The sequence below is a fragment of the Mustela lutreola genome, chromosome 5 (assembly GCF_030435805.1).
Source record: "Mustela lutreola isolate mMusLut2 chromosome 5, mMusLut2.pri, whole genome shotgun sequence".
Classification (NCBI taxonomy): domain Eukaryota; kingdom Metazoa; phylum Chordata; class Mammalia; order Carnivora; family Mustelidae; genus Mustela; species Mustela lutreola.
Window position 1 is genome coordinate 120,206,723 of NC_081294.1, and position 13,745 is coordinate 120,220,467.

Consider the following 13,745-nt stretch of genomic DNA (forward strand, 5'->3'; position numbering starts at 1 on the left):
AAACTATGGACTGGCACAAATCAGACATCGGTTACCCAAGCTCTGCCACTCACTAGCTAAGGACAGAAGCTGGACTGCATACAAGTTAGCCTCTCCAAACATTTCCCAGGTATAAAATGCACTGATAATACCTCTCTGTCAAAACTGCTGTGAGGTTTGGAGTGAGATAATGTGCATAATCTATAATGATTATTTGAAATACCATGTAAAGAATGCCAAGCAAATACATCTATTTCATGTCCCTAATACCCTAATACCTAATAATTTCATTTCCCTAATACCGTGCCTTTCACAGAACAGGAAAGCCTTAATGAGAGAAGCCAGGGGAGCTTGTCAAACATAGATGCTATATCATTATAAGGATCTTAGAACTTATAAAGCATTCCTAATAACAATATCAATAACAGAAATAGTGATGATCTCACAGGATGCCTGATGCAGAAGAAATTTTTTTTAAGTAAGACTAACATTTAAAAGATGCCAGCAAGATCTTTATCTAGTGGTCAAAGAGAGCTGAGAGGACTTAGCACCAGTAAGAAGTAAGTGGGAGAACTAGGAGTATGCATGACCTCAAAATCTTCTGTTACATTAAGTCTGTCTTTATTAAACATACTTATGAGACAACCTTCCAATAAGAAAGATAGGAAGGAGACGGTGGAAGAGCTGTAATGTTACTACTGAGATGGGGGAAAAGACAAGGCTTTAAAACTTTGTTCGAACTTCCCCCTGCAGTTCTGTTTCCCTAGGCTGGGCTCCTCGGGCACAACCTCCTTCAGACAGCCTTCCTTGGTAGGATTCAAATTACACTGAAGTGTGACTTTGGAGCAGTCCCTTAATCTCTTATAGCTTAGTTTCCTCACCTGGAAAATACAAGAGATAATAAACGTACTTCAGAAAGTACCGTAGTCGACAAGTGAACTAATACAAACAAAGCACCCAGAATAGTGCCAATACATCATAAGTATTCTGTAGCTTTAGGGATTTTTAATAGTAGGTATAAAGTGTCATTTTAAAATGGCACCAGCGTGAGAGGCCCTTGGTTGGTGGTCCACAGGTCAGAAGTGAGAGGGTACAATTACAAAGAGAGCCCAGCCCTGGTGGGCAGGGGAAGACCACACTCATCATGTCCTACCTCATGTGACCTAACTTCAGCAGATGGACCACGTACTGCAATTTTACAAACGTTAATTCAAATGCAGGGTCATAAAGCCAAGCCCTACCACTAGAAAGAAGTTCATGGGCTTACTAAGGAAAACGAATTTGCATGAGAAATTCCTAGCACCAAATACATACAAAATTTGTGTAGCAACTGAAAACTCACATTGGATTTAACTCAGTTATTCTCTGACTCGTCTTTTGAGGTGATTTCACAAAATGAACTCCTCATCAGTATCAGGAGTACCCTTGGCTGAGAATACATCTTTACAATCCTGAGAGTATCCTTTTTTCTCTAATTACAACATGAACTATATCAATAAAGAAGTTCGCCCAAACACCTCCTATTTTTAACTGTAAGGATCTCTTTGTGAGGGCAAAATCGGGCCAGGCTTAAAAACGTTAATGGTAAATATTGGTTATTGTGACTTCTAGGTTTCAAAAGCTTAAGAGAATGAATCTTTTCTGTGGTGGCTGTAAATAAGATAGCTACTTTGGAAAGAAAAATCATTCTGCTAAGAAAAGACATTCCTTATACATTAGTTCAAATTCAAAGTAAGACTACTCATCTCCTTTGCAGAACACACCCCATAGTAAATCACCAAAACGGTCTATTGATTGGTTTTTTTCCTTCTCTCTTTGGCTGAGCTGATTTTTATACAACTACTCAGACTACATAGACTTAAACCAGTTATTGTAAAGACAATGTTATCATTGAAATTTAGTATTATCACATTACGTTTGGAAGTGGAAGAATATTGGGGTACTTGAAGGGCTCAGTCAGTAGAGCATGTGATTCTTAATCTCAGGGTCGTCAGTTCACGCCCTATGTTGGACAAGGAGTTTTTATTTTAAGAAGTTAAAATAAAAATAAAAACAAAAACAAAACAACAGTAATAGAATAAAATAAGTAAAATAAAATAAGGAAGTAGGAAAAGTATTGGAGTTGGGGTCATCTTTGACCCCAGGGGAAAATAGTAAAGAATAAGTATATGTATACAGCATACCTGGTAAAGGCATAATTGTGTTTGGTTGTGTGTGTGTGTACACATGTGTCAAAGCAGTACAAAATGTCAAAACATCATGGGAGCTAATTATTTAAACTTCACTATGGAAAAAAAATTACAAAAGCTTCTAATGAAAAAAAAGTATCTGACTTTCCTCTTTTATTTTCTTGCCCATGTTCCTAGAAGGAAAGAGGAGTAAAATAGTGAAAGGGAGAGAACAGCAGGTCAGAGAATGAAGAGCCACATAATATCCCACCCAGAGAGTCCTGTGAAAGGCAAACAGCCTAACCATGTTTGATAATCCAAAATACACAAAAATCCCCCCATAGTAAGTTCCACATACTTCTTCCTCCTGTTCTGGCATATCCCGAAGGGAGAAGAAAAAAGGTGGGGGATCAAGTCAAAAAAAGTGAAAACATCAAGCAGAAAGGAATAAATATAAGACCACTTAACAAAGCTCCACCTTCCCTGACAAGAGGCAGAGGACATGGGGCCTGGGAAACTGGAAAATGCAGGCTTCCCTCCACCTCTGCCTGGTCCCCTGTCTCACTCCCCAGGTCCCCACAGAACAGGCCAGAGAGTCACAAAAACACCAGCTGGGTCTGGAGTAAATGAATGCAATGAGGCCTTGGGGGCCAAATAGAGCCGGAAAGGACTGAGGGGTAACAACCAAACTGGTTAGGTAAATGGTTTTTTTTTTTTTTTTTTTTTTTTTTTTTTTTTTTACTGTTTTACTTGAAACTATGGTGTTGAATTGGCACATATGCAAGGTCAGTCACAGTCACTGCTGGACGCCCTCCGGGTCCCTCAGCCCCAGCTTCTATCTAAAAGCAGAGGGAAGCAAAGAAAGGAGGGGAAAGTGCAGTCGTGCCTGCTCTCAGCCAGGAGTGGGGGGAGGTGGGGGGGACATGCTGAGTCAGGGTTTCCCACCTCTAGGGAGCAGGAGGCTTGGCAACTGCTCTGTAGTGACAGAGCGCTTCTCTCCAAAATCTATTCTAATCTCAAAAGATACTTTAGGAAAACAGACTTCTAATTTGGTGTGGTGAAAATACTATTTAAAAGCAACTATAGAAATGTTGAATTTTTCTGTTATGAAAAGCTATTTTACACTTCAACAAAAGAATGGGAGTCAGATATGGCTTAAGGGTCTGGATAGAATACGGTTTCTATTTGAGAAGACATCTATTTGCCATTTTCAGAAATTGATCATTTGCCACGCACGGATCGATTTTTCATCTGAGAAAGAAAGCATATTTTAATATGTTTGAAGCACAAAACTCCTCAAGAATGAAAATTTTCGACAGAACCCATGGATTCTAAAACTTTCCATTCTAAGGATTCTCCAAATATTTAGCCACTCTGACATCAGGTGTGTAAGAATCTATGAAACAGAGTCATGTGGGAGGTTTTCTTGCTTTACCTGATTTTGTTTAACGCATGTTTACCCTTTCTCTTACTCCATTAACGCTACTTTCAGTGCTTAATGCTGCAGGAGAAAAGGAAACTGTTTTATTCAGGATGAATTCAAAATAACTATAAAGAATATGGGCTCTTCCGGTAAACAGGTGACAATGTGGTTCTCAAGAGTCTGGCACCCTCAGCAGTAAATGCAAATTCAAAACTCAACTTTCCCTCTCCCCTCCCCAGGAAAAGACTTTAATAAAAAAGCATTTTTTTTTTTTTTTTAAACAGAACCAAGAAAAACCGAAGACATAAGTAAAAGGGAAAACATGGTCCTTCCACTCTCCCTTTCCTTGAAGGTTCAGCCAAATCCCTGGTCTTTCCAATCTTTCTGTCCTCCCATTGCCAAGGTCAGGTCACTGCCCAGGTTCAGGCTCTCCCTAGGACTCTTGGCCTCTGCTACTAACTATGCCCTTCTGATGCTCACTTGGCCCTCTCTCCCCTGCTCAGGTGCCTCCAGGGTTCCCTACAGCGGCCCCGATGTCCTGCTCAGCCCCCACAGTCTGGCCACAGCTTCATCTTCATCTCTACTTCCCATACCTTCCTTCCTGAACCCCAGGCCTCAGTCCCACCACTGACTCCCATGTTTTGAATACACAGCACACTTACTGTCCCCGTGGCCATGGCAGTATCTGCCCCCCAGCCCCTACCCCAACCAGCCTTGCCACCACCATCACCATCTCCCTGTGCCCAAATCCTAACCACACTCCAATATAAGGCAGAAACCATGGGGGGGGGGGGGGACACCCCTGAATTGCTAACACCAAACCTACCACTTACCTACATCTATGTCCACAGTGTCTCCTTCCATTTGCAATGGAAGAGGAGCCCTTCTTCAGGCTGAGGCTACCATTTCCCCTGGACTCTGGGGCCCACTCGGACCCATGTCCCAAGGTACCTCACCCCTTCATTTATCCCTCTGTTCTCCTTAAACCACTCCCTCCCTGTAGGCTCCTACTGATCAACCCACTCCAGTGAGACCCATTAAAAACCAAAAAGCTTCCAAAGATCCCATCTCAACATCGTTTTTATTCTCCTACTACCACTTTCTTTTATCCCCTAAAGAGCCAAACTGCTTGGCTTCTTTCCCTGTCTGGGGCTCCTGTTTCTCACACCCCTCAGCCCACTGCCTTCTGGCTTCAATCTCACCACTCCTGATTCCATTGTTTTGTAAAATGTTTTGACACCTCTTATATCCCAGATAACAAACGCCTGGCACTGGGAGTGGAGAGGAGAAATCAGACCTGAGCTCTCTGAGCCAGAAATTCAAACTGATCATTAAATTCAGCATAAAAATATATTTTATTTGGACTATAGCTTAAAAATTTTTTTTCAAATAATTTGCCAAAAATTCAAGAACCTAAAGATTTCACATGAAAATCCAGGTTTCTGGCTTGTTTTAAAGAATCCAGAAATACTGGCAACAATGCTTCTTTCACTATATGACAATAACCCGCTGAAGCTGAAAAGCAGCCGCCCTTCAATGAGACAGGAGCTCTCTGGTTCACTATGGACCCCACCAAACCCTCTCTGCTCATGTTCTTTTCTCTGATGGTCCCCATGTGCAGTGAAGTTTGAATCCCTGTTCTAGATCAGTGCTATCCACTAGAAATAAAAATGTGAGCCGCATACATATTTTTAAATATTCTGGTAGTCATTTTTTTAGAAAATGGAGAGGAACAGGTAAAAATCAACTTTAATAATATATTCCATTTAATCCAACATATCCAAAATATTATTTTGACGTACAAGCACCATAAAAAATTAAAGAGATATTTTACCTTCTTTTCTCTGTGCTAAGCCTTCACAAACCAGTGTGCATCTAACACCCATAGCACATCTCAAATCCAATTTGCCATATTTCCAACGTTCAAGAGCCAAGTGTGGCTAGTGGCTCCATCTGAGACAGCAGACTCCAGATGCTTAATGATTCACTATGAAAATCATCTTGCAAGTAGAGAAAAGGAGAGAGAATTTTAAGGGGAAAGAAGAAAGCAGGCAGGACTGAGGAAAATAGTGATGACATTAAAGAGCAGGTATGGTGAGGACTTCAAGTCAAGAGGGGAAAAAAGCAGGATCACAGAGACAATGAACAGTGCTCCCTGAAAAGATCCAGTCTGTAGTCTAGCACTCTGGGTATAAAGACACCCTTTGCAGGCAAATGTAATTAACTGGCAATGCAGATTTTCTGGAGGGAGGCTTTAGTCTTTCATAAATAGGCTTAGCATTAAACATGTGGTCACTGTGAAAAGCAATTGACCAAAAGTCCGACCCAGAGTTCACACACTTGGCATTCAAGAGGCAACAGAGTGGACCAGGCTAGTGAGGACAGGATTCTTGGTCCAGGGTGGGATTTTAATCTAGTTCAAGGGGATGGGTATGAGGAGAAGTGGCAGTGATGCAGGCAGCAAATTCTCTTGAGCTGAGATCCAAGCAGAGATCAAGACTTAGAGAATCATGAGTGAGACTATGTCAGCAAAGTGCTGGAAATCCAGATGTGGGAGTGCAACATCAGAGGTTAGGAAAAGAAATTGGGTACCAAAAAAGGATACCCATAGTTGGAGACTGGCACCTAGAAATGAATCCCTGAGCCACAGACCTCAGAAGCAGAAATCACTCCTCCATTCTCCGCATGAATACAATATGGTGGCCAGTGAGTAGGTGTCCTGTTCTCTCCTCACCCACAGACAGGAACAAGAATTAAAGTACAGGCTGAGAAAAGCTAAGCCACCAGCTAGAGGAGAGGAGAAGGTCAAATAGATCTGCCAGACTTAAAAGGACTTGGAAACAAGAAGGGAGGAACATCATTATATAACTAAAAGTGCTTTTGAAACTTTTCCAGAGAATTCTGAATAGCTCTGGCCCATCCATTCATCCCTTCATTCACTCAGCAACCACTTATTGAGTAGTTTTTCCTCTCCAATGCTGATTAGACAGGTCGATTGTACTGAGGCTTGCCAAATTCTACTCTAGCAGGGCCGGTGAAGGGAGCTCAGGCTGAAGCAAAGTAGGGTGAGCTCACTGAATGAAACCTGTAGGATTAGGAGGACATATTGATCCCAACACATCCAGAGGTCCATTTGTCTATCATGTGTTGTAATTCTTCCCAAAAGGATGAGAAATCAGGCTGGCATAAAATATCTCAAGAGACGTCATAGGAATATTGTTCTCTCAAGAAGGCAGCATACAGGACTTTGGAATCTCATTACATGGAAAATACGGGGTTTTTTTGCATTGCTTGCATTCAGATTAAGGTTAAATACAAATATTTGGAGACATGAGGAAAATTGTGGCCTGGTATTCTGCTGGAAAAAAAAAAAAAATTCTCCTGTAAGAAACTGGTCCACATTGGAGGGGAAAAGCATTTGCATAAAATCTTCAGTTGTTGAGGGATAGTAATAACTTTCCATAAAGTGCTTTTGTAAAATTTTATAAATTGCTTTTTTAAAAAGCAATGTAAGTTGGAAGAAATTGTTGACAGTGACAAAGAAGGCAAAATGGCACGTAAAGTTAATCTTGCAGGGGGAAAAAAATGTATGATTGGCAACAGTTCAAACAAGTCAAAAATCACCAATTAAAAACTGTAGAGATTATTTAGCAACAGAAAAAAATGACATGAGGAAAGATGCCTCACACCTTTCAATAATTAGCCTTATAGAAAGAAAGGTTATCTTAAGTAGACATGCTTTATACCATAATTTTAAGAAAAACAAGTTTATCTAAAGCAAGTTCAAGCACAATATTTACTTCATTCACATTAAAGAAACAAACAAACAAAAAAACAGTATTCAAACAATAACCCTCAGTTACCAAGAGAAGGTTTTATTTAGGACCCGCGGTTTATTGAGGCAAGAAAATATATCATGTTTAGTAAGTTTTCCAAGGGAAAAGAAAAAAAAAGAAGTCAAACCGAAAAGCTCCAGATTTCAAAAATGTCATTTCTGTTTTTCTAAAACATACAACTATGATACTGCAAATAGCTATGAATTAAAAGAAAAAATCCATGATCCTAACTTTGGAATACGCAGACTTCGTCAATGCTTATAGTACCATCTAGACATACTATTTACTCTTTGTCAATCTAGAGTTAACAAACATTTTGACAGCCATCATGAGCCAAGAAACCATACTACATATTTCTGAGTTATAAAAGATATATTATTAACCTTTAATTTTGTGAAATCATCCCTTATTTCCAAATGATGGGGCAAAAGAGAAAAAGGGAGAGGGTCCTATTGTCTTTATGAATCTATTAATCTTATTTTGTTGCTCTAAGTATTTATTTCACTTTTCCAGAATAATGTGCACACACTTGCCGAAAGTAATATAAGATTTTTTTTTTCATTATTCTATGAAATTTTGATGTCGCCAGGACCGCCTTGGTTAATCTGAGGCTACTTTTTGCCACCCAAGCAAGTAAAATAATTTACATTAAATAAGAAGGATGAGCAAAGCTCCCTGTTCATTTTTTTTCCAGCCACCCACACACTTGTAATGGTGGCAGTGGCAAAATTTAATATACTGTTATACTATCATATACTAGCCATTGCTAGGGTTTATTGAGCTCCCCTAATATTTACTTGATAACATTTCCATATATACAAGATGCATAGCTGTACTCAAATCTTCCAGATATACAGTATAGAACATAAAAGTCATAGGAAAAATAATTCCACTCCAAAGTAAACCTGTCACTGTTTACTCTCTTCCTCTGCAATAAGCTGATGATCCCAGTATTTTTTAGAATGCTATCACACATCAAACTTCATGCCCTGTTCCAAAATGTCCTAACATCTCAACCTTCCTCTCTCACTTTAAAAAACCTTTGAAAAAGTTATTAACATTGCCTGTAGGGCTTGTTTTTGAGAGTATTCGTGTTTTGGTGATTTTAAGTCATTCACATTAGGAATTACATTTCCTTAAATCTGTGTCTTCCCCAAGATTAAGTTATGTTCTTTGGAGTAATTATAAGGACACCCAGAAAATAGCAAAAATAGATAGCAAAAATTAACCCACATCACATTTTTAACTCATCTTTGAGAACATAAGCTTTCTCTACAAGGTCAAATAATTAATGAACCAAGTGGCACTTCATGTATAGACTTCATCTTAAAAAATATTTTTCTACTTTTTGTTGGAGCTTACATATGTATTTTAGGAATTTTATCCCAATGAACGAATATTCCTCTTACTATGTTTTGTAATATTTCTATCATACCCTGAATAATGTAGCCACATTTTTTACAATTTTTTTTTTTTTGCTTCTCTATGGAAGCAATTTTAACAACATGAATTTAAAAGAAAAAAACAATAAAAGTTTAACATTCATAAACTTCACACTTTTGTTAAGACTCTAAAAAGTGGGACATATTCATTCTTCACTCTTTATCTTAAAATACTGGCTTCCTGATTCCAGCAAAACATAATTTTAGCAACTCATCAAGACAGAATACATAAAATTGGCATATTTTTGATAGGCACACAAATTGAGAAAGCATCTTTCCCAACTGTGTTGCTGAAAATGAAATGCATCTGGTATGACAATATGGCCAAGCACGTGAACTAGAATCAGTGGGAAGAAATGTTGTTTTTTTTTTCTTTTTCTCAAAGCAGAACATTTTGAGTAATGTACTTGCCCCAACAACAAGGCATTATTAAGTCTGTTCAAGTGCCTTCCAGAAATGTATTGAGCTGAAGACCACAGAGTAGCAAGAAGGGGCTGGCAGGGGCCTGGGAGGCAGCATGGTTAGTTCAGTGTTAGTCACTGTAGGTCAGTGATTTCCAAATCTCTTACCCCCAGCAGTTCAACCTGATGTCCTTGTTTCTTTTTTTTTTTCCTTTTTTTTTTTTCTTTTTAAAAAAATTTTCTTGCTTTTGCTTTTGCTTAACACCTCCACCCAGAGTCAGAGTTTATGCACATATGTTGTTGTGGCCTCATGCTGAGCTGGAGGGGGAAGTGGAGAGGTAGGGAGGTGTTGGAGAAGAGGGCCAACGCCAGGATCAAGCAGAGAAAAAGTGAGACATTTGTGATATTTTTGCAATGCATTTTCTTTCTTAAGTTCTTTTTACCTAGGCAGTCTGGAGATGTATTTAATGCTCTTATTGTCTTTGCTTTCATGTGTACCTATCTGCTTGGGGACCAACATAGAAATCTGCATCTGCTACACACTCCCTCCCCCCAGCCCAAATAGGTTCTGAGGCCAGGGGCTGGGAGAGCAAAGAAAGAGGTCTGAGTGACACAGGAAGCGTGCAAGGGTGCCACACAGCTCAGCCTACTCCTGGACACCTCAGGGAGCCCGATTCTACTTCCAGCTTCCAGCGGAATTTCTTCCTCTTCCTCATCACAAGGTAAGACAGCTGGGCTCCTGGAGTTGGGCAGAGGAGCCATGAGAAGACCAAGGAATCTTGCTTCTGCACTGGCGAGAGAGTGCTGCTGAAAGCCCGATTTGTGACTCCTAACAGAAGGCTGTCCACTTCTCAAGGAACAGATTCCAAGAGCAGCAGATGCAGGGAACCAGCAATGCTGCCTCTTCCCAGGACTGTGTGTGGCCTCAAACAAGCGCCTTGGGGCTACTGTGCTGTCTACAACCTACCTTTCACCTGTTCTTTGAAAAGTATTTTAGCTTTGTTATTCCTTTTATGTCTTCATTGAAATTCTGGTTCCTTATAAGGAAAAGCTTCTTTAGAACGTTAGATGGTATGATTAATAATGTCACTCATAAATGTGATGTCATAGTTAGGAAATAATGTATCACAGAGAAAAGAACAAAGCAATAGAGCTAATACATCATGGAACTGATTCTAGGGTAGGGGGACCCCCCCAGAATGTATGTAAACTTGCAAGCATTAATCATAGGACTGAAGTCATCTCAGAAATACAACAAGCTCTAAAAGTTGTCAAAAGCAGTTATGGTAAGGTAAAAAGACTCTGGAGAATTTTAGTACAAAATCTCTGTCATTTACTAACCATTTGACCCTAGAAAGGTTACTTAATGTCTTTGAGCATGGGTTTCCTAACCCATAAAATGGCAAGAAGAACTTCTGTCCTGTAGGGCTGCTGGAATGATCAAATCCAGCAAGGCTGTGAAGCATATGATGAGGGCACACATAATGTATGCTCTCCAAAAATAGGTTGAGGTCTTTGGTATACAAAATTCATAATTACATGGCAGTATTTCTTAAAGATTGAGTGTCAGAAAACTTTCTGGTAATAACTAACATAAAGATTAATTCAGAATTTTCTGTGTTTGCTTTGAGAATCTTGGTCCAATAAACGGCAAACAATTTTGGGGAGTAAATAAAATATCAACCGTCACCATAATTCAATCATTTGTTGTTGTATTATTCTTGATTAAGAAGTTAATAAAAACAAATGTAAACAGTACTCCAACTCTAAAGTTCTTATACCTTAGGTTTAGGTACACATCCAAAAGTAAATTCTATTAAAATATGTAGCATTCACCTACGCTGAATTTAAAACACCCTTTTATAAAACCACTTTTTACTTTACTTTTGAAACCAGAAACAGGACTTCTACTCAATTAACTTTCAAGATAAAAGAAAACATAGAGTTAGCTAGACTCTTCCACAGTGTTATCTCTACCTACTCTTCTGAGAAAGAACTTTTCCTAGAACATCAGTAACATCAGGTTACCCACCTGTATTCTGGCTTGTTTTCTGAAACTGCACTAATTAGTTAACAAACTATATCCATTACTGCACCTTGCTGTTCAAAACATGGCCTTATGGTTTTGTAGCTCAACTTTTAATCTAACTAAAAATTAGTTCTCATCGGAAGCGGTTGCGTTTTAACTATGCTGCTTGATGTACATCATGTTGCCTAATACTAACTAAAGATTAATTAATCAGAGTCAAATAATGAGAATTTACATAAGCTAAGATGTATTAGAGGAAAAGAGTTCTTTAGGTCACTGATAGACTAGAACTTTCAAAATGCTTGCTAGCATTAACACAATTTGTAAGTATTAACAAAAGGAGCGCATCTCCTCTTCAAAATCCAGGAGTAAGATCAGCTGCTCAGTGGAACCCTTAAGAATCCTACAAGTTCATTTTTACTTGACTCTTGCCGGCCCAAACTTAACTCTTGCCTGAACGCGGAGGCAACATGATGTACATCAAGCAGCATAGTTAAAACGCAACCGCTTCCGATGAGAACTATTAAAACTTAGAAAAGGCCATAGGAACGAATCTAACTTGGCTGAGACGCTCACGCTGTCCACTTGTTGGGCAGCGATCTACTTCCAGCCGGGACTTTGAAGAAGGGAGCGCGAGAAAACAAGCAGACTTCTGCCTTAAGCGTTTCTCCAATAAATGGCCTCACGTTTGCCAATGATACAGTTCCTTCCCGCAAGCCATTGATTTCCAATGAAGGCCCCTCCGCCCCCTCATACATGGCTGCACTTTTTTTTTTTTAAAGTTGCTGAATTTGTTTTTCTTTAGAGAAGGTGAGACTTAGCTCTTCTAGGAGACCTCCAAAAACAGTATCCATTTCATGTCTAACTTTATTCCTCTCCCATTTGGCTACTATAAATACTTCCATTTTCATTGGCAACGCATAAAGCTACCCAAACAGCTTCTGGTGGTAAGCGTTATTTCTACCAAAAGTAACTTCAGGGTGCAAGTCAGAGCTGTATTTTTACTGAGCAGGATCGGACTGTTTGTTTTTCGCTATTTGATTTACTTGGTAGCACCTCCACTCCCCGGCCGGTCCCGGGGTAGCTGACAGCCCGAGGCCGGGGGCGTGTCCAGCGCACCTAGGCTCCCGCCGCGCGCACGGGTCGCTCACCTGGCTGCTGCCGAGCTCCTCGCCCTTCTCCGGGGTCCGCGGCTGCACGGGGCTCTGAGCTGGCTCTGCGGGAGGCGGCGGCGGTTCCAGCAGCTGCTCCAGGCAGGCAGTGCCCGGCAGGGATGAACTCTTTTGATGGCACAAGTGCGCCTCGGGGCCCCGACGCCGTGCACCCTCATCTCGGGCGCGGTCCCCCCTCGCAGGCGGCTGGGGCGAGGAGGACAGGGAGGATGAGGCAGAGGACGAAGAGGGAGCCGAGTCCGGGGAGCGTCCGCCAGGAGGCGTCCCTCCCGCTGCTCCGGCGGTCGTAGTCTGCCCCTTTCCCGCCGGGAGCAAATGCTCACGGATCCGGCGGCGCAGGGTGGACCCCTGCTCGGTTCTGCCGGCGCCGCCGGGCTCGAGAGGCTCCGGCGAGGAGCAGCACAGGTTGGGCTGGGAGGAGGAGAAGACGCGGTCCAGCACTTGCTTGCGCTTCTTGAAGCCGCTCCACCTGCTGCCCGCGCCACCCACGCCGGCCGGTGCGTCCCGCCTGCCCCTCGGGAGTGGCGGGGAGGGCGATGGGGTGTCCGCAGTGCGGCGCTCTGGGCCCCCTGTGCGCGCGCCCCCGCCGCCCTTGCTCTTGCCCACCCCCAGCTGCAGGTTCTTCCAGAGCCGGGCCTGGAAAGAGGAGGACGCCGCCGCGGGTTCGGGCGACCCCGCCGCGGCTGCCCGGGGCTCCATCCTCCACCCCCTGCTCCTCCTCTCCACTCCTCCTCCTCCTCCTCCTCCACCTCCTCCTTCTTCTTCTCCTCCGCCCTCTCCGGCTGCACCTCCTCCCGGAGCCCCGCGGTGGCGGCGGCGGCGGCGGCGGGCGCAGCAGCAGAAGCCGGGAGTGCCCGGCGGCTTCAGGACAGCGCGGGGGAAAGCCGCCGCCGCCGCCGCCGCCTCCAAGGCTCTTCGGCCGCCGGACTCCGGCGCTGCCTCTTCCTCCCGCACCTGCCGAGGTGGGCTGGCGCTGCCACCGAATCCTGGCCGCCGCGCCTGCAAAGTTTCTAGCTCCGAGCTCCGCAGCTCCAGTCCCTTGGAATCCCCCAGGCCGCGCCCTGGCTCCCTCTCCTCGCGGGCTTTGGGCTAGAGAAGCTACGAGCGCCGGAGCGTGCGCGTCCAGCTGCGCCAGGGGCCGCACCCTGCGCCCTCAGGGCAGCACCTGTCAGCGGCGGGGGCGGCTGCCTCCCAACTGGGCGCGCGCGCGACTCACACAACAGGGCGGATCGGGCTGTAGACTAGCGCGACCAGCAGCCCCGCGGGAGCACCCCGGGACCATCCTCCAGCTCCCG

General features: G+C 42.9%; 1 protein-coding gene across 10 annotated transcripts in view; it reads right to left on the reverse strand.

Moving 5' to 3' along the window:
* Positions 1-13,249, reverse strand: part of MCTP1 (multiple C2 and transmembrane domain containing 1) — a 543,974-nt gene extending 530,725 nt beyond the window's left edge. For 5 of the 10 annotated variants that reach the window (XM_059175488.1, XM_059175487.1, XM_059175484.1 and 2 more), the window contains exon 1: positions 12,430-13,245. In XM_059175488.1, coding sequence (XP_059031471.1) covers positions 12,430-13,149 — 720 coding nt within the window. In that variant the 5' untranslated portion in view covers positions 13,150-13,245. Of the gene's footprint in view, positions 1-12,429 lie in introns of all 10 variants that reach the window. The other 5 variants (XR_009354067.1, XM_059175490.1, XM_059175489.1 and 2 more) reach the window with 3 other exon arrangements.
* Between the last annotated feature and the right edge of the window lie 496 nt (positions 13,250-13,745).